General features: G+C 45.6%; 1 protein-coding gene across 1 annotated transcript in view; it reads right to left on the bottom strand.

Annotated features, from left to right (window-relative positions):
• The window catches only part of LOC109874375 (A disintegrin and metalloproteinase with thrombospondin motifs 18), a 47,474-nt gene that overhangs the window by 8,061 nt on the left and 11,673 nt on the right, over nt 1–27,740 (bottom strand). The window contains exons 4-18 of the mRNA XM_031809650.1: nt 24,270–24,537; nt 23,538–23,737; nt 23,246–23,329; nt 22,987–23,137; nt 22,052–22,157; nt 21,013–21,150; nt 20,724–20,877; nt 19,673–19,768; nt 19,056–19,204; nt 10,675–10,847; nt 9,012–9,142; nt 8,759–8,882; nt 7,753–7,997; nt 4,231–4,351; nt 3,525–3,651 (exon numbers count right to left, since the gene is read on the bottom strand). Coding sequence (XP_031665510.1) covers nt 3,525–3,651; nt 4,231–4,351; nt 7,753–7,997; nt 8,759–8,882; nt 9,012–9,142; nt 10,675–10,847; nt 19,056–19,204; nt 19,673–19,768; nt 20,724–20,877; nt 21,013–21,150; nt 22,052–22,157; nt 22,987–23,137; nt 23,246–23,329; nt 23,538–23,737; nt 24,270–24,537 — 2,267 coding nt within the window. The remainder of the gene's footprint in view (nt 1–3,524; nt 3,652–4,230; nt 4,352–7,752; nt 7,998–8,758; nt 8,883–9,011; nt 9,143–10,674; nt 10,848–19,055; nt 19,205–19,672; nt 19,769–20,723; nt 20,878–21,012; nt 21,151–22,051; nt 22,158–22,986; nt 23,138–23,245; nt 23,330–23,537; nt 23,738–24,269; nt 24,538–27,740) is intronic.

The following is a 27,740-nucleotide window of genomic DNA, read 5'->3' as shown; positions in this document are numbered from 1 at the left end:
GGGTAGGCCGTCATTGTAAATAAGAATTTGTTTTAACTGACTTGCCTATTTAAATAAAGGTAACATAAAACAAATGTAAACATTGTTGGGAAGGGATGTAAGTAAGCATTTCACTGTAAGTCTACACCTTTTTTTCCCAAGTATGTGATTATTAAAATGTGGTATGATTTGTGTACAACATACTAGAACAGTGCAAGGTTTCCACCATACAGTATAAGGCTAACCTTATACAGCCGATTCTCACCTTCAGTTAACCCCATAGCTCCCCTCAGAGCTCCCCTTAGCCCAACTCTCCTCTACCCTGGCCTGGTCTGGTCTGGCTGTAGGGAGGGACAGGATCCTACACTCAGCGTCTCCACTAGTTGTGGCCTTCTGGTATCTGTGGATCATTCTCAGCCTCTGATGAAAGCAGCCAGTCTCTAAAATAGACTGTGTCTTGGCATTTTGGGCGTAGGGAGATTAGCGCAAATGACTGCTCCGACTACCACATGACCAGGGGCATGGAGGACGGACAGCTGACTCAGTCGAGTTCTGAGGCTCCGCTGCCGACCAGCCACTCCTACTGCCCTTCTGTCAGACCTTTCATTTCCCTTCAAACCCATCTCTGATAAATGAGGGAGAAGGCTAAACTGCAATTTTGAGGGGAGAAACACGACCCGTCTAGCAAAGCACCGGTTCAGATTTCTCTTCTCTCTTTTTTCACTGCCATATAAATAACAATATGTCACTGGAATGAGCTTGAATTACTGTGCTTCACTGCAAACCAATGTTGGCTTAGCTGTCATTTGTATTTCTGGAATCTTTCAATAACTCCCATATTTCCAGCCATACAATTTAACTTGAAAAATGTTGGGAACATTGAGAAATACTGGATGGCTTTACATTCATGCAGTGGTTACATTTTCCTGTCATGGTGCGGGCTGCATTTCACTGGCAAACGTTGACTTTCCATCTGATGCACAACCTGTTACTATACTAACAATCTATTCAAGTGCAAAGTAGCAGTCGCACAGCAACCAACAGCACTTCAGGTTAGTGACTTCAAGCACCACTCTAAAACAGCAGCCTCTCCGAGCACCACCTCCTCCTCCCTGCTCTGGGCCCGCCTGCTGATGTCTCCCCGTTTCTCCCGGAGTTTGGTGCACGTGCCACAACGACCCAGGATGAGCCAGATAAGTAACTCTACAGCTGCAGCCTGCCTACAGGAATCTTCTTCAGAGCACTAAATAAACTATAAAACTAAATAAATAATCATGTCAAATAAATAAAAAGGAAGTATAAAAGTAACATTGGGAGACAGACAGAAGAAAGGAAAGAGAGAGAGAGAGAGTAGAAACGGATGCACCAGGGGAACTGCAAAACTCTTTAAGGCATTAACATTTATCTCTCCGGTGACATCCTGGGCTGGCAGATAAAGTTGGCTCCTAGCAGGCCTCGTGGTGTTTGATCTCGCCATGCCCCACACTGCACAGTGACTGCTTGAAAGCAAGTGGCCCTTGCAGGCAAGCCTGCATTGTCTGGTTGAGGCTGGGGCTCTAGACCGGTGCTAAGGCTGGAGTTGGCGCAATAGGGCTGGGACTCAGTGCTGGATTCCTGGCTGGCTAGACTGATCTGGCCCTATGGGGATCCAGACTCTCTCTCTATAATAAAACATGGACAGACCTGTCAGCACTGCAGATAGTCGATGGAAAGAGGCCTCTTTTACGCTCCTCCTTCTCTGTTTTTTGATAGCATGCCCGTACAGTTTGGAAGCATTTGTAAAAAGGTATCCCATAAATCCTGACACTTAATCAGCGGGAAACAGGGTCCACTGATTCAGGAGTCTGGTACTGATGAACAGGACTCTGCTCGTGGATTTATGTTGATGATATCATTCACCTGGACGGCACACTTCCCCTCCAACTCACACGGGGGGAGGTCATTAGTGGTCTGGTCCATTTAAACCTTTCCCCTAGATAACAGATATAGTTTGACCCAGATTACAGGGAAGAAACCCCCTCTCAAATGGTGGGAGCCTCACAGAGAAAGAGTGGCAGCATGTTTAAGTCGTAACTGATAGCGCGCTGGTTGGTTATTAACCCTCTCAGAGACAGGCGGGCAGCACAGTCTCGGGTCTTAGCCTTCTTCTATGCAGCACATACCACAGAAGAAGAGAAGGTGATCTTTGTGGTATGTGCCCCTGTCACATTTTTACGATGATAGTCCCCTGAACACAGAAGAAAGTGAGTGGTTTAAGTGGTCTAGCACCAGGCCTACAAACATGTCTCGAGAGATAATGATGTAGAATAGAATGATGTACCAACGCACTCCCCAAGATGCAACAGTACTGCGCTGACACAACAACACACACACCAAAGGCACTCACTGACTCCCACCAGGCTTAGAGTCGTTTCAATTACCCACTGTTATTGAACGATTTGTCAAGATTTGGACAGGGAAAGCTGCACTGGTTATTATTGTTTCTTTAAGGAAACAGTTGTATGGTCCTGATTTCCCCCTCACCCACCATCACTCATATACGCTGTACTGTAACGTGAGTGTAGGGGTGGGACATCAGGCAACAACAAGGAGAGGATGACAGGCGGGTGGCGAGAGAGAGAGACGTTTGTCATCTCTTTGTCAGCGTGTCAGGCTCAAAGAGTCTCTCTACTGACTGGTTCATGGCTGTTCCTTTGAAGATGGAGCATCGTAAATCGAGTCAGTCCCATAGGAGCTGAATGGATTGTCACTGGAGCAGAGCCGAAGTGAAATTCATTCAATATCCCAACTTTTATTTGCAAAGTTGAGAATTGCATCCAGTATCTGAAGAAAATGGTTGGTGTATGAAATAAATTCCCAGAATGATGAGATCAACCAAAATGTCTGAAAGGATTCCATCCTGATGCCCAGTAAGTGTTTGGAAATTACTTTTACTGATCTGGCCGTGGTTGTAGAACATTGTTGACGATCCCAATTTAGCAGACAGTTGTTAATAATGGGCAAACAATTGAATCTGTGATCTCTGTCTGACTTTTTCTAGCATCTTCATTCTTTGTCACCGGTGGTGAAGACCACTCATTGAGGAGAAACGAGAGGCTGTGGAGGTCTTCTTCAGAGTTGTCTCTGTGCTGAACCTTATCAGTGCGAGCAGTACTCAGACGGTCAGGCAGGGTGAAACTGAGCATGAGTGGGGCTGGGGCAGCTCTCTCCTGTGGCCTGGTCCAGAAGCTGTGGCTTTGAGCTGGGGCCAGTGCTGGGAAAACCAGGCCGGCCTGTCCCTGTCTGGAGGGTATGTTAATCCCGTTTGGTTTGGGAGCCTGAGCCTTGGGTAAGGAACGTACGGGGCTCTCCAGCAGGACGCGACAGGGAGAGAAGGCTGAGTGGTCCCTGCCCGCAGCAAAGAGACCACACCAGCATCCCAGACCAAGCCACAGCAGCTCGCCAATGGAACTAAAGCAAAGACAGTAGGCTGAGGTTGTGGTATATGTCTGTCAGAATGAGAGAGAGAGACAGAGAGACAGACTGAGAAATAGAGGGTTAATTACTAGGCTGGGCAGGGCTGCGTGTTGCACAGGTGAGAGCTAAGCACTGGTCGGGTCTGAGGGTTGCACTGTGTCGAGTTGACTTGGGTCCGCTGATCTTGCAAACAGATGGCTTTTGTCGAGATCCGACCTGAAAGAGAGAAAAAGAGAGAGAGTGAGAAGGAGAGCGAGGCAGACAGACATCATCATTCCTATCAGTTTGCCTTGTCTTTTACAACCACTGAAAAGGTCACATACAAAGCCCACACTCTTCTCCCATCTGAGCAACACGGGGGGGCTTGACAACTAAAGTAAAGTATGAACGAAATAGTGACCGGGTGCAGATAGCGATCTCTGCTCTAAGCTTGTCTAGAGCTCTCTGTCTGCTTTCACCCTCCCTACTGGGATAGAGTGAATAGAGCAAGGGAACCACTGATCCAGGCTCACATATAAAAACACACACATTCGCTGACATACATTGATGAGTGAATAGGATAGAGTACTCAGGGAGGTCTGTAAAGGACCAAGGGAGACCGTGCAACCTTTTCACTGTTGCTTACAAAGATGCTTTTGATGAGCCAGAATGCACTTCCTGCTAGCCCAATGCACCACACACATACACACACACACACACACACACACACACACACACACACACACACACACACACACACACACACACACACACACACACACACACACTCATGGAATTCTCTCATCCTGGGCTCACCTCCAGCACACGGGGCCGAGCAGTCAGAACGAACCACTCCCCATGTGTAGTTGGGTTTCCTCTCACTGCGGGGCAAGGTGTACTCCCACACCACACCTGAGTTCTTACCCTGCAGCAGGATCTGAGGGAGAATATGACAGTGAGGTATTAGCACCTCCACAAGTGTGGTTAGCAGTCATTTCCCTCCCTGCCAAAATAGACAAGGCTAAGCATACCCTGAAGTGGTTCCAAGCAATGGGCCATAGAGAATGACAATGAAAAACTAAGACAAGTGAAGTGGCAGGAAACTGGTGACTTGGTGACAATGGTGTTGTGGAACTGTGTGTGTGTGCGTGCGCATGTGTGTGCGCGTGCAAGTCTTTGTGTGTGTCTGTGTGTAGCCCTTGTAAGGGTCCAATAGACAAAGCTCTGTGACTGAACTGAAAAGTGACCGCTTGGCAGACCTAGATGTTGGATTATGGAGCACAGGCTGGGGTTGCTTCTAATGGAGTGGAAAGCTCTCTCTCAAAATGAAGGGCTGCTTTGTTCCCCATAGACTTGGTCAAAACATTTTGGGGTCAATATTCAAACCGCCAAACTGATGGATTTGTTGACAATGCCCAGCAGCAATGACACCGATTCAGGCATGCAAGCAAATAGCTAATTATTTACCTATTACAAGTAATTGTCTCTCATATCAAACTCTAACATTTGTCTCAAATGTTGTTGTGTATGTAAACCAGTAAGACACACACACACACTTTAATTACTACAGGGGGTTCAGACTTTTACAACTTAAATATGCTAACAGCCTCAGCTCTCACCGTAGATTATCCCTATTGTAGTCCAACTAGAGCAAAGGCAGGGGGTTTACACATGGAGAAGACATCTGTACTGGGATCAGATGTCTGAAGGAAAGGTCCTCCTGTTCAATGTACTGGGATCAGATAAAATGACTGTACATCTGTCCCGTGGGCACGGTCAGCGATATGAACTTTATGTGCATCCGGATAGATGTTGAAACATGCGCTCTCCAAAGCTCAGTGAAGCAGGACATACGAACATGAGACTGCTCTGTACGGGCTCCAGAGGCACTCTCCAGTGAGTCCACAACAGGTAACAGAAACCAAGAACCTCGGCAGTAGGTATGGTGAGAAGCGAATTGGATTTAAAGCGTTATCAGAGGAGTCGTTGCAGAAAGGGTTTAGTGGAAAGAGAAAGTGAGGTGGAAAATGTTGACTTAGCTATGAACTTAATAAAGCTTTAAGCTAAACCCCCAGAGCTTCCAGGCTAAATATATTGCCCTGGACCTGTGCCATTGGACCCTTTCACACTAGCCTTTCCAGGACCGGTCCAAATTTACTGCTGGCACTGCACAGCAAACACAAGTTCCAGAACGCAGCCCCAGGGGCTCCCCTGTCCATTTGGAGCCCTGACATCAGACACAACACGAGACAGCTCTCCCTAACCCTGCTTGCCTGGGATAGTCCACAGCCCTAAATGCCCTCTCCCCACCTCCACCGCCATCCGAGCCTCAACCTAATTCACTGTGCATGACTTCTCTCTGATATGCCGCAGTGGTTTCAAACAGACAAAAACCAAACAATCTAACAACATCTCATTTTGCCATTCTCACATGACTAGGGTAGATTAATGCCTATGAAAATAATAATTCATCTTTTGTACCAGGGTATATTATTCATTTCACTGTAGCGCTCATTAGGCTAAGGGGGAAATGATGATGAATTACAGAGTGGCAGACATGGCTACAACTCCCCAGCATCACCTACTGCCTGCCTGCTGCCCAGGTCCACAATCCTCTGCTCTCGACTGACGTGACCCCACCAAACTCTTTGCCACTTTGTCAATACAGAGGTAATCCCTATTCCAATTCAAATAACATCCCTAGAGCTCACCATATGTTGTGTCTCGTTTCTCCCTGCCTTTTTCTTGCCATTCTCCTGTCTGATTAGGCTATATACATGAACACGGTCAGAGTTTACCCTCACCACTCTTCAACATTTGTTTTCATGAATTGTTTCTAGCCGAGTCAGGGTCTCAGAGCCATCAGCATTGTTCTAGTTTTCCACGACAGCATAACAGATCTGCCAGGCTCAGTGGAACCCAGTTTCCTTCCCTTTCTGCTAACTTTATAATTTGGAACGCATTTAAGTCTCTCTCTCTCTCTCTCTCTCTCTCTCTCTGTGCCCTGACCCAAGCTCTTCAGATCTATACAGTTCAATTGCAGAATTCTTTTAATCTTTTAAACTGGGTCCCTCTCTTCTTTTTTGTAATTACGGAACATACTTAGAGAGATTAATGTCCTCTCATCTGCATATCAGCAACCTGCTACTGCTAACCCTGCTACTGCTAACCGCACTAGTGGACACATGACTCTCAGGCTACATGGGAGAAACCACGTCAGTGCAGCGAGCAGCATGCTGTTACCACACTGAGAATGGAGCACTAAGCACTTTAAAGTCCATCAAATCAGGCCATTTGAACTTTGTGTGGTGATGTAAAGCTAACAAAAACATGTAGAAAAACATTTAGAAACGACATGGTCAAATCCACTCTTTCTGCAAAATGACAAATTACTGAAAGGCATTCCAGGGATTTTACTATGGCATTTCTCATATATTTATAGGCGCCATTTAAACTTCAGCTCTCAGTTCACAGGCAGCCCGAGGCCGAGGGCTTTGTCCAAACTAGCTTTTACATTACTTTCACCTTGCCTTTGGTGGATAGATAACAGACCAAACTTTCCAAACTCACCTGGTTTTCCCCCTCTGTTTTTAAGAGTTCAAAGGGCATGTGAAAAAAGCTTGCCACCGTTTACATAGCTATCTGGGGAATATATCCTCTACCTCTCAACACCCTAACTCTTAAATATACAAACTAAAGCATGAGCAAGCTTGAGAGTCACTTATTCTCCAAGGACAATCAACAACACTTATTTTCATTCGACTGTCAGGAGCTTCATTTCCATTCTTTTCGACCATCAGTTGCAGCAGTGAGTGACGACAAGTAAAGGCTTGCTTTTACCTCAGAGCTTAGGCCTCTGCTCTGACAGGTAAGACAAAAGAATGTCCTACGGGCGTGTGAACTGTGCAGTGTCCAACCAGCTGCTATGTCTACATCCTTACGTTTTTAAAAGGAAAACACTAAATCATAGGATCACATACTAGAGCCTGTGACACATAAGGTGAGGTGTCCACTTTGACCTTAATTCTCTCTCTCTCTCTCTCTCTCTCTCTCTGTGTGCAGGAAGTGCAGGAACCTGGAAGTTCAAAGCACATGGCGATCTGTTTGAACCCCAGACCTCTTGATTATAGAGACGAAAGCCCCGACAACATCAGAATCAGGACACAATTCATCCTGAACCCTTCGTTGTTGTTGGGAGCTCTCTTTTTTCCCGCCCACCCTGCACTACAGCCCGGCCTTGTTTTCATCTGGGTGAGCAACCGAGCCCTGTGCCAAGGCCCTGTCACCGCTAATTCGGTAACGGATGTCAGGGTAGACGGGGACGGAGGGGCAGCTTACTTCAAAGACCAGGGTCTCATTAGTGGGTCCAGCCGTGTACAGGCTCTCTGGGTGGTTGAAAGAGCGCTGATAGTCAAACACCGTCCCACCAAACTGGAACTTTCCAGGCCAGTCCACTGTCCAGTCCCCTGTCAGATAGTACTTCCTCTTCAGGGTGCGCACAGCCAGGTAGCTGGTGGAGATCTCCATCTCCTGAACAAGGATGCTCCGCGCTCCAGGTGGGATGGTCACCATGGCGTAGTATTCTGAACAGGGAGAGAAAGAGCTCATTTACCTTCTGAGAGTCAGGAAATTGATTTGTTAGAGATTCCTATTTCGTACAACATGGCAACACTCATTACACTGTCCTGGGTATATTCAAGTATTTCACTGGGATGAATTATCATCAAGACCAAACCCAAAAGTAGATTACCATTATTAGCAGAAAACACCTTTCGACTAACAACTTTCCCTGGTTTTAATCTTACCTTTGTACATTGTATTACACAGTGTTTTATATAACATGATCATATGGTGCTGTGTTTTCAGTAAAGCGGTGAGACAGTAAGCTTAATTCACTGAGACAGCATAAACCATTATAACTCTCTGCAGTATACGGCTGCCCTGGTGTAACGACACATGCAAGCGGCCACATAAATAACTTTCCACTATATTAGAAGCAACCCCTGCCTGTGCTCCATGACCCAACATCTAGGTCTGCCAAGCGGTCACTTTTCGGTTCAGTCACAGAGCTTTGTCTATTGGACCCTTAAAGGGCCACACACAGACACACATACATACACACAGACGGTGATCTGGAAAGGTTGCTCTTAGCCAGTTGTGAGAGTATAGTATGAGGTCTGGAGGAAGGGACCGTCTCCCACACAGTGGCATCTGCTAGAGAATTCATCCTGTGATGTTCAGATAACTCTGCCCCAATGACACTGTGCCAGAAATGTCCAACAACAGAGCTCCCACTCTCTCCCACTGCATCAAATTGACCCGTCAGTCTTCCCGCTTGACGTACCGTTAGCTCTGTGCTGGAGGACGTACTGGCCTTTGAAGAACTTACAGGTGGAGTTGTCCCCTCTACAAACTCCACAGGCATCCAGAGTTGCCTTAGAGCCCAGCACCTGGTCACAACCCACCGGCTACAAGATGGAAGAAACATAAGGAAATTGGACAACACAGAAGGCATCCTGGGTCCAACATCACATTCAGTAGACTTAGATGTAGTTAATGAGTTGCTGTACATCATGTTCCTCAGATCTGCACTTTACCTCACAGACTCCTTCGATGCACAAGTCCCCTCTGTGGTCTGAGCAGGATGTCCCGTCCTTGACTTTGCTGGCCATGGCAAAGAAGAAGTCAAAGTCCTCGGCGATGCAGTACAGCTTGCAGATATCCTCAGCTGCAGAGGACATAGAGAAGATTTAACAGGTGTTATAAACAAGATCATGGAGGTTACTCTGCACCTGTGCATTAACCAATTCCTCCTTCCCAGGTGTGAGTCTCCAGGACTACATAAAGAGCACAAACCTCCGTATGGCCTCTCTCTGTCACTGGTACACTCCATATTGCAATGTGGGGCTTGGGAAAGGCCTATGGTAATGAAGGAACCGTACTCGCCAATTGATGAGGGCAAGCTAGGAGCCAATCGATGGGAGTAATGGTGAATAGTGTATTCAGGGTTCTATTGTGTTAACGATGCATGTCCACTGCAGTGCAATGTACGGACCCTCTGGGGACTGAAGGAGTAGCAGACCTCTGGCACAATTCACATATGTCAGAGCTGAAAGGCTGTTACAAATGGGCCCATAAAACAGGAATGCAGGGAGGGCAGCTTCTCCACAGATCTCACACAGAGTTCCAGACATGGGTTCCGGGTTCTCTGTACAACACACAGTCATAGTCTAATGACAGGGGTGTTACCAGCAGCATGGAAACAGCCTAGTGACACAGGGGCATCATTATCTGACCAGCTTCAGTTTTGGGACTATTCAGATTCCTTCCGTTTTGTCTTAATGTCAATCTCTTCCATTACAGAGGATGTGAACCACTGAATGCATTCCATAAGCATTTCTATTTGACATTTAATGTTAGTAATTCACTTCCGTAGGCCAAGTCCCTTGATTTCATAAAGTCTATTGGATTTGGTGCTTAGAGCCCAGTTAGACTGCCCTTACCTCCTGATACCTCGGCTTGTCCTCTGAAATGGTGCCACGGTCAAACACTACAGGCTGCCCTGGGGGCTGGGCCTTAGGGAGTGTCCCTCCACAGGGGGAGAGAGAGGGAGGAGGGCGAGCGGTGTGGAACCACTCTACAATCACCGAGGCGACCATTCAACTCAGTCCCCAAGAGGCTTTTCGGGATCTGCTGCTTGCATCTTCATGAATCAGCGTCTCACTAAGGTAAATGGGGTGACAGCCAAACTCTCTCTCTCTCTCTCCCTCCCTTCTCTCTCACTCATACAGTATGTATGCTGTAGACACAGGTAAAACCTGCCTTAAGGGCTTCCTTTATAATATATTCCTTCTCCCTGAGAGAGCAGGTGGCTACATGTTTCCCATGTAGATTAGACTGACCGGTTATCCACAGCCCTCCCAGGCATGAGTAGACTGATACATATGTAGAGTAGACTGACACATTGATATGGTGCACATGAGGCACATTTTTGGCTTCAACATTAAAATTAGTACACCAGGTTTGTCACAAAAGATTCAAAAAGTAATCCTAATTTGAGAGTTGAAACAGGACATAACGCTCTGATTAATCTGCAATGCTAATTAAATGCACTTTTTTTAACAAGCCTGTACTGTATTAACAAACAGTGAATCTATCAAATCTGGCTGAATGAGGTGCATTCTAGATGGACTCTATTTGCTCATTCAACATTTACCCTGTTCCTAATTACAGGGGGAATTGAACAAATAGTTGCCATACCTTCCACCTTGGTGTAGGGCTTCCATTTGTAGTACCATCCCCTGAAGGGTTTGCTGTTGTACTCAGCACACTGCTGAGCACGGAAGTCCACTCCGCTGGGCTGGCACAGCTTTGTGTTACACAGCTGGTTGAGACGACTGGAGCCCTGGCAAAACTTCCCGTTGTGTTGTGGCCTAAAACAACAGACAATTAACACATGTAGACCCAACACAGATGTGGCATAGGTTAGGGCAGGCATTCTCTTCTCCTCATGTTCAACACAAATTACCTCAACTAACCTGTTGAGGTACTTTGTGCATGCAGGTAATGGTGAAGTGACTATGGATAGATAATAAACAGTGAGTAGCAGCAGTGTACGGGGGGGGGGGGTCAATGTAAATAGTCCAGTGGCATGAGAAGGGACTCAAGCCAACATTTCCAGGGCCCTGTTTTGACAGTTTCAAAGCAGAATGAAATAAATCACATTTAAGACAAAGTATACAATGACAGCCTCAAAACAACACTACTACTCAGGTTAATGGGTTTTCATCCAGGTTCCCAACCACTCCTGTGAAGACAGCAGCCTCAAGTACCTCCAGTCTGCCACATTAATAGAAAAGGCCTTCTGTTCTTAGGAGCAACCTACCAGTGGAGGCTGTTGAGGGGAGGACGGCTCATTAATAATGGCTGGAACGAAGCGAATGTCATCAGATACATGGAAACCACGTGTTTGATGTATTTGATACCATTCCACTCATTCCCCTCCAGCCATTTACCATGAGCCCGTCCTCCCTAATTACGCTGCCACCAACCTCCTGTGGAACCTACTCACACCGTTTCCCTGTTGTGAGCCTGATAGGCTGTTTTAAAGTGGAGCGGTGCACTTCTTGGGCAGGCTTCCACTGCCTAACCTCAGAGCAAATGAATCTCCGTTAGGCTCTTCCTGCTGGAGCAGAGCCAGCATTCACTTACAGCTAAGTGAATGTGTGGATGTCGGTGTTTGTGTGTGTGTGTGTGTGTGCTTGCGTGTTCACACATGGGGATCAGTGTGTTGTTAAATGAGAAGGAAAGTCTTCCATGATTCATTCAAGTGACTGAGTAATAAGTCTTCATTTCAAAAGCCCTGGGTAGATGTGTGTGCATTAGTAGACAGTCTGGGTTCAAAATGTCAACCGAAATAGAAACAAATAAACACAACACTTGTCATAGTCACCTAGACAAGCTCTGGGAAATATTATTGGATTTCATTGCCAAGATCAAATATGTAAGCTAACACAACAACAACATCAGCTCAGACACTAAACAGCAAAGGAAAACACAATTTAAAAAAACACTATTTGTGGTAAAGCATAAAACCTCAAACCACTAATTCCTATCAAACCACACACAGCGAAAATATGATATGTGTATTATGTTCAGCAGCAAAGCGGCACACATTCCATCATTTATTTTACTGTCAACACTCGATACACCGATAAATGCGAGCGCTGATAACAGTGGATTGTCACACATAAAACCTGGATGGCAAACCTCTTTCTGGTGCGTCCCAGAGCTGCTAGGAAGGCCCAGAATGACAGGCTCTATTAAAGGTGTCTGTGTAAACCTCCTGTTTGCAGAACACCACTCATTTTGTGTGCAGAGATCTGGGCCTGAGCTCCCAGTCTGATCCTATTAGAGCTTAGGAACGGAGACATATAGGCCCATATGTTAGACTGCTTATGAGGTCTGCAGACAACCAGACGTTGTCGGGGTTCTAACAGGGGTTCGGGTGCTACTTGTTTCATTCAGGCAGATGAGGTAAAGGATCATTAACTACATTCAGCCGCTGGCGAAAAAAAATATTGAGCGGATGGTCAGGGGGCCGGTACATAATTACAAATAATTTCTAGACGGCAAATTGACCGCAAGAAGCCCAAACAGATATAATATTTACCTAAAACATCATTTCAAACCTTGCTTACATTTTTATACGATCAAATACATCTCTCTATTATGTGTGTTAATACTTTGGAGCAGATTTAAAACATGTAAATCACTTGGAGCTGATTTGCTGCTGTTTTTATAGTCTTTCATGTCCAACAAGTCATTTTTTTTTATATATTTAAATTAAAATTGGGGTGGCCAAATAAAATCACCCAAAACCTTTTGGATAGCTGACTACTCACTCACATGCATACGGGGGGGTACCAGCCAAGTTGAACTTCTTGTTATACCCTTTTTATTTTCTTCTCTCTCTCTCTCGCAACAGATGCTGTACCTCCAGCATCCCAGAGGGACATTAAATCTCACGGCGACAGCTATGAGTCCAGATTTCAGTGGCCTAGAGGTCATCCTGTCTGGCTAGTCGTCACCTGCTCTCTCCCTTCCCCCTCTTCCCCCTCCTTGTCCCCCTTTCTTTCATCCTCCTCCCTGTCCCTCACACAGCGACCACCACTACACAGGGTCATCTCTCTCAGGCTCCTGACCACCCCTAACCACCACTACACAGGGTCATCTCTCTCAGGCCCCTGACCACCCCTAACCACCACTACACAGGGTCATCTCTCTCAGGCTCCTGAACACCCCTAACCACCACTACACAGGGTCATCTCTCTCAGGCTCCTGACCACCCCTAACCACCACTACACAGGGTCATCTCTCAGGCTCCTGACCACCCCTAACCACCACTACACAGGGTCATCTCTCTCAGGCTCCTGACCACCCCTAACCACCACTACACAGGGTCATCTCTCTCAGGCTCCTGAACACCCCTAACCACCACTACACAGGGTCATCTCTCTCAGGCTCCTGACCACCCCTAACCACCACTACACAGGGTCATCTCTCTCAGGCTCCTGACCACCCCTAACCACCACTACACAGGATCATCTCTCTCAGGCTCCTGACCACCCCTAACCACCACTACACAGGGTAATCTCTCTCAGGCTCCTGACCACCCCTAACCACCACTGGACCTCCTACTTTGCTGCCCTGCTTCCTCCCCAGTCACTCCGCACTAGTACTCCCACCAGAATCAAAGGCCTGCTGGATCACACTTCCCTCTGTGTGGTGCGGAGCCCCCAGTGAGCCCTACTGACCTCTCCCCTCAGGGCCTACTGAACCTCCCTTATGCCAGGCTGCGATTAACCCAGGGGTCTGCAACCTGATAGCGTCACAGGCTGCACACACTGTCACGCCCTGATCTGTTTCACCGGTCTTTGTGATTGTCTCCACCCCCCTCCAGGTGTCGCCCATCTTCCCCATTATCCCCTGTGTATTTATACCTGTGTTGTCTGTCTGTCTGTTGCGAGTTTGTCTTGTTTCTTCAAGTCTACCAGCGGTTTGTGTCTCAGATCCTGCTTTTTCCAGTTTCGATTTTTCTCGTCCTCCTGGTTTTTGGCCCTGTCCTGAGCTGTACCTGCCTAGCTGACCACTCCGCCTGACCTGAGCCTGCCTGCCGTCCTGTACCTTGGCCTCTACTCTGGATTATCAACCCCTGCCTGCCTTGACCTGTCGTTTGCTTGCCCCTGTTGTTACAATAAACATTATTACTTCACACAGTCTGCACTTGGGTCTTACCTTGGTACCTGATACACACTGCCAATAACTGCTGTGTTTTAAACCTTTGTAAAGCATCTTTAAGATCCTGTCAGATGCTGTCGTGAAACAGGCAATCTGATCATCACCGGTCCCATGCAACATTATAAAGGGTTTTTACTATCAAACACCAACCTATGTTGCCATATTTATCAAGACTGTTCATTAATTTACTCTGCCAGGTGATTGCTGTGTTCAGAGGGGGCTTCCCTCACTACAAAATTCAAATGAGACTGATAAAAAATAAATCATTTTACAACACCTGCAAAGATGTGCGTTAGCGCCCTATCGACAGTCTCTTCAAGATGATTTGAAACTTTTGAGGCTGTTTTAAAAGGTCTGCAAACAAAGATAGAATATTTACTGAATAGAATTGCATAATACATTATATAATATGTTCTGTGGTTTTTGAGGAGAGAACATATTCTCCTAATCTGTAAACTACATGGGGATGTTACAGTCTGATAGCCAAAACAAGTGAGCAGATTGAGGGCAATCTATCTCCAGAACCAGAGATTATACCGAGATTGGGCTGCCAAAATAATCTGACAGATTGCTTAAAATCGACTCTCCTGTTCTCACGGATCAGAGCTCAAATGTGATTCAAGGAGACAAACAGATCCAACAGTCCAATGGTGAAAGGGAAGACACTGTGCTCAGAATGGAGTTACTGTATATATGATTCTAATACTGTAATGGACAGCAAACTGTCAGAAACACAGAATGTAGTCAGCAGAGAAGTAAAGTATCATTTATATTAGATATTTCTATTTAACTAAACAAGTCAGTTAAAAACGTATTCTTATTTACAATGACGGTCTACCCCGGCCAAACCCTAACGATGCTGGTCCAATTGTGCACTGCCCTATGGGGCTCCCAATCACAGCCGGATGTGATACAGCCTGGATTTGAACCAGGGACTGTAGTGACACCTCTTGCACTAAGATGCAGTGTCTTAGACCGCTGCGCCACTCGGGAGCCCAAAAGGGGCAACGATATCATAAATATCATTGCTCCATACTGTATAGATGTAGAATCTTAATTTGAGCCAGATTGCTACAGCAGGAAAATAATCCTGCAGCAACAGGAAATGTAAACTATTTTGTGGATTATAATTTGTGTATGGGGTTTGATGCATTTTTCGTAAGGGAACATTTTAAAGTGGAAATTATAAACTTCAGAAGCCTTTTTAAACATCAAATACTCTACAAGTTTTACATTTCCTGCAGAAAAGTTATCCTGCAACAGGGTGATCAAACTGACATCATGTTGGATCTGTAGGTAAACTAACAATACTAGGTCAGGATTCGCCATGATTCCCAATTCGCAACATCAACCAGGATTTAGTGGTTGCTTCATACTAAAAAGACCTCTTAAATGCCCCCAAAAACATTTTAAAATCAACATTACTCTTAAAGTGGATTATACTTATATAGCTCCATGTATGGTCTGTCTGCTAATCACTGACTGTATAATGTGCATCGTATGAGGGTCTGTCTGCTAATCACTGACTGTATAATGTGCATCGTATGAGGGTCTGTCTGCTAATCACTGACTGTATAATGTGCATCGTATGAGGGTCTGTCTGCTAATCACTGACTGTATAATGTGCATCGTATGAGGGTCTGTCTGCTAATCACTGACTGTATAATGTGCATCGTATGAGGGTCTGTCTGCTAATCACTGACTGTATAATGTGCATCGTATGAGGGTCTGTCTGCTAATCACTGACTGTATAATGTGCATCGTATGAGGGTCTGTCTGCTAATCACTGACTGTATAATGTGCATCGTATGAGGGTCTGTCTGCTAATCACTGACTGTATAATGTGCATCGTATGAGGGTCTGTCTGCTAATCACTGACTGTATAATGTGCATCGTATGAGGGTCTGTCTGCTAATCACTGACTGTATAATGTGCATCGTATGAGGGTCTGTCTGCTAATCACTGACTGTATAATGTGCATCGTATGAGGGTCTGTCTGCTAATCACTGACTGTATAATGTGCATCGTATGAGGGTCTGTCTGCTAATCACTGACTGTATAATGTGCATCGTATGAGGGTCTGTCTGCTAATCACTGACTGTATAATGTGCATCGTATGAGGGTCTGTCTGCTAATCACTGACTGTATAATGTGCATCGTATGAGGGTCTGTCTGCTAATCACTGACTGTATAATGTGCATCGTATGAGGGTCTGTCTGCTAATCACTGACTGTATAATGTGCATCGTATGAGGGTCTGTCTGCTAATCACTGGCTGTATAATGTGCATCGTATGAGGGTCTGTCTGCTAATCACTGACTGTATAATGTGCATCGTATGAGGGTCTGTCTGCGTCTGGTTCCCCAGGCTGGTCCAAGATGGATTAAGTGAACAATCAGGTACAGCAGAAAGGACAGCACCTCACCAATGTCAGTCCTCCAACACATATATGGCTTGTTGACTGGACAGACTGTTGGGGGAGAGAGTGGATGTAGTTTGCTGAGCCACTACATCCATTCCAATTGAGGGTTCCAACTTGTGGGATTTTTGTATTTCTTTTGCTTTTGTCTGCATGTATTGATTTGAGGTACCAGTAAAAAGCCATTGAGACGTTACGCCATTAACGAAAAGAGACATACGTAAGTGAGGAAGGTAAGGTGGACTTCCCATGCCACATAGTTTACACACAGTGACAGCATAGGAAGACCTGTGCCTGGGAAGATTACTCTGCTGAGAGGAGAGGTCCTCCACCAACCTGCTGCAACTGCTGGGAGGAAACACCTGGGCTTACACCATCAGACACACACACACCCACACAAACACACACACACTAAACTGTCCTGGAAATCATATCTGCCATTACATTTCTAAATCATAGTCTTATGAAATTACATTTCTCAATCATAGTCTAATTGGTGTGGCTAACAGATCACCATATTCATCAATATTATGGAACAAAGAAATCAGTTGTTCTCAACACACTGGAAAGGTTTGAGTTGATGTCTTCAATATCATTGACGCAATCAAAGTGGTTGACTGGCTGGACGTTATCCAATAGGCATGATCACATCCCCATCCTGCAAGACACAAACCTGAGAACAAGCCAGATGCTTAGAAATCTAAACCACCTGTCCATCAATAATGTCCCTCCTTCTTTCAGCTCCTTGTCCTTTTCTGATGCAACCAAGCCCTCCAAAGCCAAACATGCCCTCAGAGGGAGTCGTAATCTCAAATGAATACAGACTCTTCTTGAGCTTTCACATCAATCTGACTACTAGTGGGTGTACCAGGCAACAAGCACACCTGACATCAATCAGACGTATTCTGAGAACAATCTAGGAAAGAGATAATTATTTGACCTTTATTTAACTAGGCAAGTCAGTTAAGATCAAATTCTTATTTACAACAACAAGCTGGTTGTGATACAGCCTGGAATCGAACCAGGGCCTTAGACCACTGCACCACTCGGGAGCCCCCAAGTGCACAGAAGATCTGACAAACTAATCTGGACCTGAGAATAGAATCGAGTGTTGGGGCATTTGTGTGCTATGTCTCTATATTTACTTGTGTGTGTTCAGTGTCTGCCTCGGCTGTGACTGCTTGAAGAAGAAGAGGTTTGTGTTTCCTAGGGAAGTCAGAAGATTGGACGAGTAGCTTGAGACAGAGCATTGAGTAGCACTGTGGGCTGAGCAGGTTAAACTGGCATGAGAGAGAACCCTTTAATCTGGCCTGCTGTCTGTTTGTAGACTGACAGATAATAGTTTAATGGGCTGACAGCCAACTGGCAGGCAGGCAGGCAGCCAGGCAGGCCACGCTCTCAGGTGCTCAGTTAGTAAGTCAGGGGGAGCTGACTGGGAGGAAGGCCATGTTTACCTGTCAAAATCCAACCCTGTTCTGTTTGCACAGAGCAGACACACTGTATGTGGAACTCTTCATGTGTTCTATGGTGGTGCTGGTAGAGACTTAGCGAAGACAAGCAACAGTTGAGGTAAAACGTGGCTAATCATGCCTCAAGCTCATCTATCCATCGGTATCTATCCACAAGGTAAAGTGCCTCAAAAGAGGGAGGAGTAACTATCACAGTAACAATCCTCTCTGGGGTATTACCAGGGGTTCTTGAGTTCACCCAGTGCAAATCTAGGCTTGTTATGGTAGGGGAGAGTGGGCTAAGATGAGCCAAAGGGGTAAGTTGAGCCACCATATACAACTTTAATAATTTGACCAAATATTTTAGGAAGAGGTCATAATTTCATGGAGTCATGGAAAAAGTGGTAAACAAGTTAGGTCCAAAAAACTGATTCTTACCAAGTCAAATTAATTTGGTGTGTTAGATGTTTCAAGTGGAACATTTTAAGATAGTTCTATACACCAGTTGGGGTCTCTATAAGTGTGAATATGAGGTCCTAAACCTTGCATGAAAGTGCATCCTTGTAGCTTTGTGGGCTAATATAGTCAAAATGTTTGCCTTGGGGTAACTTGAGCAAACGGCCATCGGGTAAGTTGAGCCAATGCTTGAGCCAAGAGCAAGTTGAGCAAATTTAAGTATTTTCATTACAGACGTAATGCAAGGCATTATCGTTGGGATATGAGGTAACAACGGGGCCTGACCTATGATCATTTGTAGACGGCTTAACTTACCCTGTCCCATGGCTCAACTTACCCCGTCCCTGGGGTACGTTTGGTCAAGATACCACATTTTTGGGACAAGCTTTGTGTTCAAAACTGTAATTTTTACATGATTTCGGATTTATTTAGAGGGATACACAACATCCTAAAATATATGTAGATATTTTTGTTAAAAATAATACACCTGACCCCCTAGTATGACTAACAGTACTGTACCTGGGGCTGGTGCAGGATCGCTCCCTGTACATCACCCCTCCCCCACAGGTCCTGGAACAGTCCGACCACTCCAACCATCCTGACCACTGACCGTTAACAGCTCTCGGACCGTGGTCACCATACTTCACACACTGGCCTCGCCGACACCACTGTTGAGAGAGAGAGAGAGAGAGAGATGGGGGCGGGGTGGAGAGGAGAGGAAAAAGTTGAGTTAGTATCGGTGGTAGGATCTTTGGCTTGCCCCAGTGCTGAGGTTCCTGGTTTGGGTGAATGCCCAGCACCACACCTGGAGACCTAGGCCTGTCTGAGCCAAACCACACACTCACACACATCACCACCTTTCTTTCTCTCCCAATATCATCTTTCACTGTGGAAAAAGAATAGGAGCCTTGTGTCCTTATGGGACATTTAACAATGCACAAAACGCTCCTGCAGGTGTGTGCATATGTGGATTTGTGAGTGAACCTGTCTTTTGTCCTTGGGCATTTGTGTGTTTTTACATCTGTGTGTGTTTGAAAGTGTGTTACGCTGAATGATAATGTTAGAGGGAAATCCCTGTCTCCTCCCATCCCGTTCACGATGGGCAACATTGCCATGGAAACAGATGGTACACTTACCATGTCAGTCCCACAGCTGGTGCCCTCGGCAGCGGGCATGAACTTGGTCTCACACCGGTGACCTGTCCTGTGGCACCACAGTGACTTACAGATGTCCTGCCGAGTGACCGGAAACACCAAACAGTGAGTCCAGCATCTGCCTCCCCTCATCAGAACACCACCAACATCCCACTGCCATGGTTACACGCAATATCCCCCATTTCCAAAAAAACTGTCAAAACCAATCATTGTATTCCCTGAAACACGCTATTCATGTATCTTTTATTTCTTCCCACAATGCAGTATGTATGGAGAGATGAGGCATTGGGAGCCAGGCAGTGGACCTGTGCCACGCTGGCGTGCCGCCCGATTGCATCTGGCAGACAGCTAGCGAGACCGGGGTTGTGAGAGAGCTGGTCCCCCCCCCCCCCGTTCTAATCTAACTCTGCAGCAGACTGACTGAGCTAGTGTGCCACGGCCAGCCGTAAGAGCAGAGCACGCGGCTAATTAGCTCTCCTCTGCACCGTGCGAAACGACCGCAGAATCCCAACAGGGGGAAGAAACACGGGGAGGCAAACATCCCAAATCCTTGTTAATTAAGATGTAGAGTCACCTACGTCGAGGTTCAGGAGACGGGTTCAAACTTAGGGCTGGGGTTCAGGAGAACACAAAAGGTTGTATGGGGGGATACACAATGGAGCAGGCTATACCATGAGCACTAATCCTACAGATGGACTGGCGTGGATGTTGATTTCCCACACACAACCTCCTTTTCTTGACCCGTTCCTTATTCATGCTGGATTTGCATGTCAATGCATGTCTTGTTGAATGTATTATAGTGGAAGCTTAAGGAGGCCCATTCCCTTAGGGTTGTGTTCAAGTCTCTTGGACCCATTTTGAATACTGTAATGGGAGATTAAATATGGCTGTTTTAGACATAGAATGGTTTGTCCCAGAAAGATCATGCAAATTAAATAATACTGGTTTTAAACCCTGCCTAGTTTTCCCAGTAGCACACTTGTCAGACAGTTTCATGCAACCCAGTAAGAATGTGCCTATCAGTGTCAGCTACCTTGACAAAGTCCAGGTTGCACAGTTTCGCCTTGGAGCCAAACTGCCACTTGCACTGTGTGTCAGCATCATAGAGCTGACCTGGGAGCTGCTCTGGGTATTTATACTGCCCAATCTGCCTGGGCTCATCCACCAGACATGATGCTTGAGCTGTTCTGTGGAATAAAACCAAGAAAACAATCAGACAGGGACCTAGAATGATAGACTCCTAAACACAAACAGGTGCAGGAGAGAACCACACATCATTACATGCATGGCAGCCATATCAGTTGTCAATATATAAGGCTTACCCAAGGAAGCGGCTGAGGTATTGGCGACTGCAGGCAGACCAGGAGAAGACCCCATTATTTCCTGCCAGGGTTGGAGACATGATGTTTCCTTCAGCTTTCCGACAAGGATTCCCCTCTCCATCATGGATCATCCCAAAACTGCCAGAGAGACAGATCATTAAGAGAGAGAGAGAGAGAGAGGTTTGAACTCTTACCTCAGTAACCTTACAACATTTTATTTTTTTATAAAACTCGTTAAGCTCCATGGAGTGCGATGGGTCACACATTGCCTCACGCTTGTTTTAGAAACAGATGTGTTATAGCCAGGCATGTGTTGATACAGCATTAAGGTCTACCCTCCTACAGAACAGTACATAGCTGAGGTTCACTAGTCTGTAAAAGACGACGTCATCTATTTAGAAATGACATGCCCTCAATTTGTCAGTGATTAATGGTATTTGGCCTGGAAGTGGTTTTCATCTGAACAATGTGCAAATTCTGGGAATGATTCCTATTAATTTGACCAAATGTGATTATGAAAATTACAGGAATTCTGACATATTACCGGCTCGGCGTATCGAAGGAACAGGTTCTTTCCCGTTTGTGTTGAGAGAGTGCCAAGCAGACAAAGGGCTTCACCATAATAAGTCAATCTCAAATGTCAAATATAAACTGCCTCTTATCTCGATGGAAACGTGTAAACACAAACAGAGCATACCCATCGCCTGTGGCACTTCATATGGTTTCACACATTGTCGTGGAGAAGATGAAGTTCTTTGCTAGCGTAATGCGATTGTTTCAGTCCGTATTTTTTGCATCTTTGATGTAGCACTGTAGATTAAAGCAGTCCCATCGCAACTAAGCACGACTTTCTATAAAAACTAAGCCTGCATGCATTTGTTAGGACTAATGTCCCACGAATACACTGCTGTATAGTAACATGTTCATCACCTGCACTAGGTGTTCTCCTGTTCTCCTAAAATGCATGGGGGTCTATTCTGCTGCATGTGAAGGTAAAGCTAATGGCTAGTGCTAATTGCGAGGGCATTGATGGACTTACTTGTGGCCTGATTCATGAGCGATGGTGAAAGCTAAGCCCAGTCCTGTGTCTTCATTAATCGTACAGCTACGGTATTTACTACACATTCCACTTATAGGAGCAAAACCTGCAGAGATAAGCAGAGCAAGAAGAAGGAGAGGAGGAAATGTAAAAGAGTATTGTAAGGGAGATATCAGGCTCAAATATGTATTCGAACAAAGCTACTATGTCTATCTACAAAAACCATCAGACAACATAACTGTTCTGGGAAAAGGAAGGCCGCAGGCAGTGTTACACGACAAACTTATTTTCAATACAGGCATTACTATTGCCAACCTAAAAAATGCAAATCCCGCTATTAGAGGGAGCAAAGACTGCTGTTACAGGGCAATAAAGGCAGTCTTTACAGTTTAAATGGTCCACGGAGAGCATGAACGCTATGGATTGTAGCTGTGGGCTGTGTTACAAAGAGCATATTTAAATCAAAGCCCCGCTTGCTCCTCACACTGTACGTCCCAAAGTACATACTTGTGGTTTAGGGCCGTTGAGATGAATTAATTATAGTTGGCTGATGCTTCAGTTTTAACTGATCTGACAATGCTGCCAATCGTTCACACTATTGAAGAGAAGAATAGAACGGGATGGGTGTAAGATGTGTGTGGGTGGGTGCATGTGTGTGCGTGCGTGCATGTATGCATGCCATACTTGTGTGTGTGTGAGTGAGTTTTTACAAGGGTGTATTTAGTGCAGGAGAAATCCCCTGCCGGAGGGAGTCCTGGCAGAGCATGCAGGATCCCGCCCACCCTGGAAGTGACCCCATGATCTCTGGTGCTGTCTAATCCCCCAGCAGCACCATTACTAAGGGATCTAATCTCCAACAGTCCCCTCAGGAGCCCTGGCTGACCTCCTTCACCCCCGCCCCCACCCCTACCAACCCCCCCACCAAACCCCCTTACCCAGGGTGTCACAGGGCTCGTTCTTCCAAGAGCAGATGTCCAGGCCGGTGAGGAGCACGGCATGGTCGTGGCGCTTACCGATCAGGCCCGACTGCCACTGGCAGAAACTGTTGAGAGACTGGTCAGCGTGGTGGTTGATGGACAGGCCGAGCTGGGGAAGAGACAGAGAGGAAGAGATCAGAAGGGGAGACTGGAGAATTCATGACGTTGGGGAGACTGGTGATTTTTTTTGTCAGGCACTCAGATCAATGTGACTCACTGGATCTTGCTCTAGAAGAAGCAGGCTGACCACCACAATGTTGATATCAGTTCCAATGGTGCCGTCTTTGAAAAGGCTGGAAACCTGAAACAAAACCAACCCAGATTGCCAGTTGTAGATTAACATTTCGGTTCAAATGAATCGTTGCTTAACATTTTGTGTGAAGTAAATACAGAAATCATGACATTCATTGCTTGTCAAGGCCAGGGTTTTGCTTAAGGATAAAATCTACTTTGGGAGATGTTACATGACTGATGACTGACTGACTGACTGGTGTCCCTCCCCTGCTCACCATGTTCATAACAGTGAGGACGTAGGTGGTGACGTTCTCTCTGCCGTGTTTCTCCAGCATCTTCCTGTCTGCCACCACCAGCGTTTCCACATTCAGGGTCCCCACCTTGTTAGACGTGACGGGTGATCGCTTCCCCCTGCCTGGGAGCTCAAACTCATCAGGCATGACGAGACGATCCTCAGCAGGGGGCTTGGGAGTGTCTGCAGAGATATGGTAGATAGAGGGCAGGTAGGGAGGGATAGGGAGGGATAGAGATATGGAGAGAGAGAAAGAGGAGACAGGGGGAGAAATGCTTTGGAAAGGAGCTCAAATGACAGCTCCTCCTTTTTCCTGGACCTTTCCCTGATAAGAGCAAGGGGCCGGCAGAGCGTTGAAAGAGCAGGAAATATTCAAAGTCATTCACTCCTCATGCTGCTTCTGAGTTTTAATTTCAATAAAGGCCAGCTACTTTATATCCCTGTGCAATCTGAGCACTATATTTCTTTCAAAATACATTATACACATTACATCAAAAACCATCAGTAGTGGAACATTTGAACATGTTGACCTTCATTTTTGTTATTTGTCATTGTACTGTTATCATTCTGTTCCTGTGATGAAACTACAAAGCATGTCTCTCTACCATCTTTACTACCACTGTCCTGTACACACAGTCCCACGTGACTGTAATGTGTTTTTCTCATGTGAGCGGATCAAAGGCAGTCATAATAATAAGGAAGTTCCCTTACATACATTGCTTGCGGCGTCCACAGAAGTGTTGTCTCTGCAGCTTCCCGTGCTGGTAGTCGTGGTGATGCTGGTGATGGTGCTGTAGATATGGGTTGTCAGGTTGGGAGCTGTGGACAGACCTCTGGCCACCATGGACTTTGTGTTCAGCCGAGCGTTTGTAGACCACGTGTGGGTGGTGTCCACTCGGGGAGGTGTAGTTGTGCTCTGCAGCTAGGTGCTGGGGCAAGGGGGCGATGAAGTACTCATCATCAGACATCCGGATCAGACCTGACTGAAGAGCACAGATACCCCTGGGCCTTAGATTTATTCATCAACATTAAACATTCATCATGGTGGATGAAGACGAGAGCCGGATGAGTAATAAGTCATGTAGATTGTCATGTGTTAAGGAATGGCGTAAGTAAGAGGTCTGTCAGCAGTTCTTAGATAAGGCCTGAAGGGACATAAAAATAGAGAGGAGTCATGTCAAACCAGACACAGACACAAGAAACCCTGGGACAAGGTGGTGTCTCCATAGGTCAGGCTCCCATAGGAATGTGACTTACTGTCTGTCAGGATGATAACACAGGCTACAAGAGGTAGTCTGGGACAGCTGTTCCTCAACATAGGATTCCTTACCCAGAAGGTTAGTGGGTTCTGAGACAATCTAGAACCAACTCTTACACTGTAAAGGGGTTGCTGTGAATTTGACAGTATATAGCCTCTAAACAAGGCACGCCTCAAAATATGTTAATGAGCCATAAACAACAATTCTATGCACCCAAAAATGTTTTTGGCGTACGGTACCCAAAAGTGAAAACATGAAGTAGACCAAACTTTTTGGTCCTTTAAAAACCTGCTTTAAGTAAAAAAATATTGTGGGCTATAGCTTGGAAAATAAATACATGTGACTCTGAATGACAACATAATGATGTTTGATTCCAACATTAGCGCTGTTTTCCTAAAGATAAATATGCTTTGTGTTTTGTTTCTTTGTCACAATAATAACCAGTATTGTGATACTTGTATCGTCCCGGCCCTAGTATTCTAGGAACAGTACCATTCTACTGTTGATAATACCCCACATTACTGTATAAATTACAGTCTTCAGTTACAGTGTAGTTTACTTCTCAAACACGTCCGCAAAAAAAAACTGCTGCGCACAACCTAAGTACTGGCAGTCGCCATGGATACAGCAGTCAGATACAGTGAAAAAATATATAAAGTAGCATGATGCAAGAGCTTTATATATGATAGTGCAGTCAGAGTGTAACTGGTAAAAGTTTGCTAACTAGTTGTGTTTAAAATGCTTGCAGGTCAACAGAAAGAACAACTCAAAAACTCAAAGTGAAAAAAGTCCCTTTGAACAGACCTCTGCCAAAAACTGCTCTTTACCTAACCAGCTTTTCATGTAAACGATTCCAATACACTCCAAAGAAAGGAATAAAGTGTTGAGACAACCTCTTGGAGACTGCCTGTAAAAACACAGTCAGGCGGGAGGCCATTAATCTTCAACTTCAGCGTGGTCCTGTTATCGGAGCGAGCACTGGATGGGACTGAATCCATTTGATTAGCGAAAAGAGCTGAAACACAGCGGCATTCACTTTCCCTTCACGTGTTAGAGGAGGGCTACGATGTATGAGATAGCCTCTCTATGGAACCCTGTCAGCAAGCCAACCACTGATTGAAAAGATCCAATATTAGCTCTTTGTCATCCTCCGAGGCAGATAGCTAGGCTTTTCTTCAACACCCTCCCTGTGTGTGTGTGTGTGTGTGTGTGTGTGTGTGTGTGTGTGTGTGTGTGTGTGTGTGTGTGTGTGTGTGTGTGTGTGTGTGTGTGTGTGTGTGTGTGTGTGCGTGTGTGTGTGTGTGTGTGTTTGACATATTGATACAGAGCACTTTCCAATTAATAAAACATTTATAATACATATAATACAACTGTAGAATCCTTATTTATACCATTATATGGAAGTGTAAAATATTATTTCAAACATCACCACAGGCTGACAGTTTCATTTATACTCAAAATCAATATAAATGCAACATGCAACAATTCCAAAGATTTTACTGAGTTACAGTTCATATAAGGAAATCAGTCAATTGAAATAAATGTATTAGGCCCTAATCTATGGATTTCACATGACTGGGAATACAGGATATACAGTACATCTGTTGGTGTACTGTAGATACCTTAAAATAAAAGGTAGAGGAGTGGTTCAGAAAACCAGTCAGTATCTGGTGTGACCACCATTTGCCTCATGCAGCGCGACTCATCTCTTTCACATAGAGTTGATCAGGCTGTTGATTGTGGCCTGTGGGGTGTTGTCCTAATCCTATTCAATGGCTGTGCAAAGTTGCTGGATATTGGCATGAACTGGAACACGGTGTCCAGAGCATCCCAAACATGCTCAATGGGTGACATGTCTGGTGAGTATGACATTTTCAGCTTCCAGGAATCATGTACAGATCCTTGCAACATGGGGCTGTGCATTACCATGCTGAAATATGAGGTGATGGTGGCAGATGAATGGGATGACAATGGGCCTCAAGATCTCGTCACGGCATCTCTGTGCATTCAAATTGGCATCAATAAAATACAATTGTGTTCGTTGTCCGTAGCTTATGCCTACCATTACCATTACCCCACCCCCACCATGGGGCACTCTGTTCACAATGTTGACATCATCACACCGCTAGTCCACACGACCTCATACATGTGGTCTGCGGTTGTGAAGCCGGTTGGACGTACTGACAAATTCTCTAAAATGCAGTTGGAGGTGGATTATGGTAGAGAAGTGAACATTAAATGATCTGGCAACAGCTCTGGTGGACATTCCTGCAGTCAGCATGCGAAATGCACACTCCCTCAAAACTTGAGACATCTGTGGCATTGTGACAAAACTGCACATTTTAGAGTGTCCTTTCATTGTCCCCAGCACAGGTGCACTTGTGTAATGATCATACTGCTTAATAATCAGCTTCTTGATATGCCACACCTGTCAGGTGGATGGATTATCTTGGCAAAGGATAAATGCTCACTAACAGGGATCTTTACAAATTTGGGCAGAACATTTGAGGAAAGATAAGCTTTTTGTGCATATGGAACATTTCTGGGATATTTTACTTCAGCTCATGAAACATGGGACCAACACTTTACATGATGCATCTATATTTTTGTTCAGTGTAGTTTTGGTTGGTTATAGTTGAGCAATTGTAATGCATTTGCAACAGCCCTCCAGCTTAAGGATTGCAATATAAGACTAGAACAGAGTTACCATTAATCTGGCAGCAACGACCGCATCCAAGATGTTCTGGAAGAGTTCACTGCGCTGTGCTAGCTGAGCGTGCATTTATCTCAGTACGTGAAACGTGTCGTGTTGCTGTAGAATGAAGAAGCAGTGGTTTGGTTTATTTCGCCTGGCAGGGCTACCAGACAGACAGACAGACAGGCTGATAAACACCCTGGCCTCTGACAGACCATCCGTTCACTGCTGT

Source organism: Oncorhynchus kisutch, linkage group LG3, assembly GCF_002021735.2.
Source record: "Oncorhynchus kisutch isolate 150728-3 linkage group LG3, Okis_V2, whole genome shotgun sequence".
NCBI lineage: Eukaryota > Metazoa > Chordata > Actinopteri > Salmoniformes > Salmonidae > Oncorhynchus > Oncorhynchus kisutch.
Note: the sequence above shows the minus strand (reverse complement) of the source record. Positions and strands in the feature narration are given on the sequence as shown.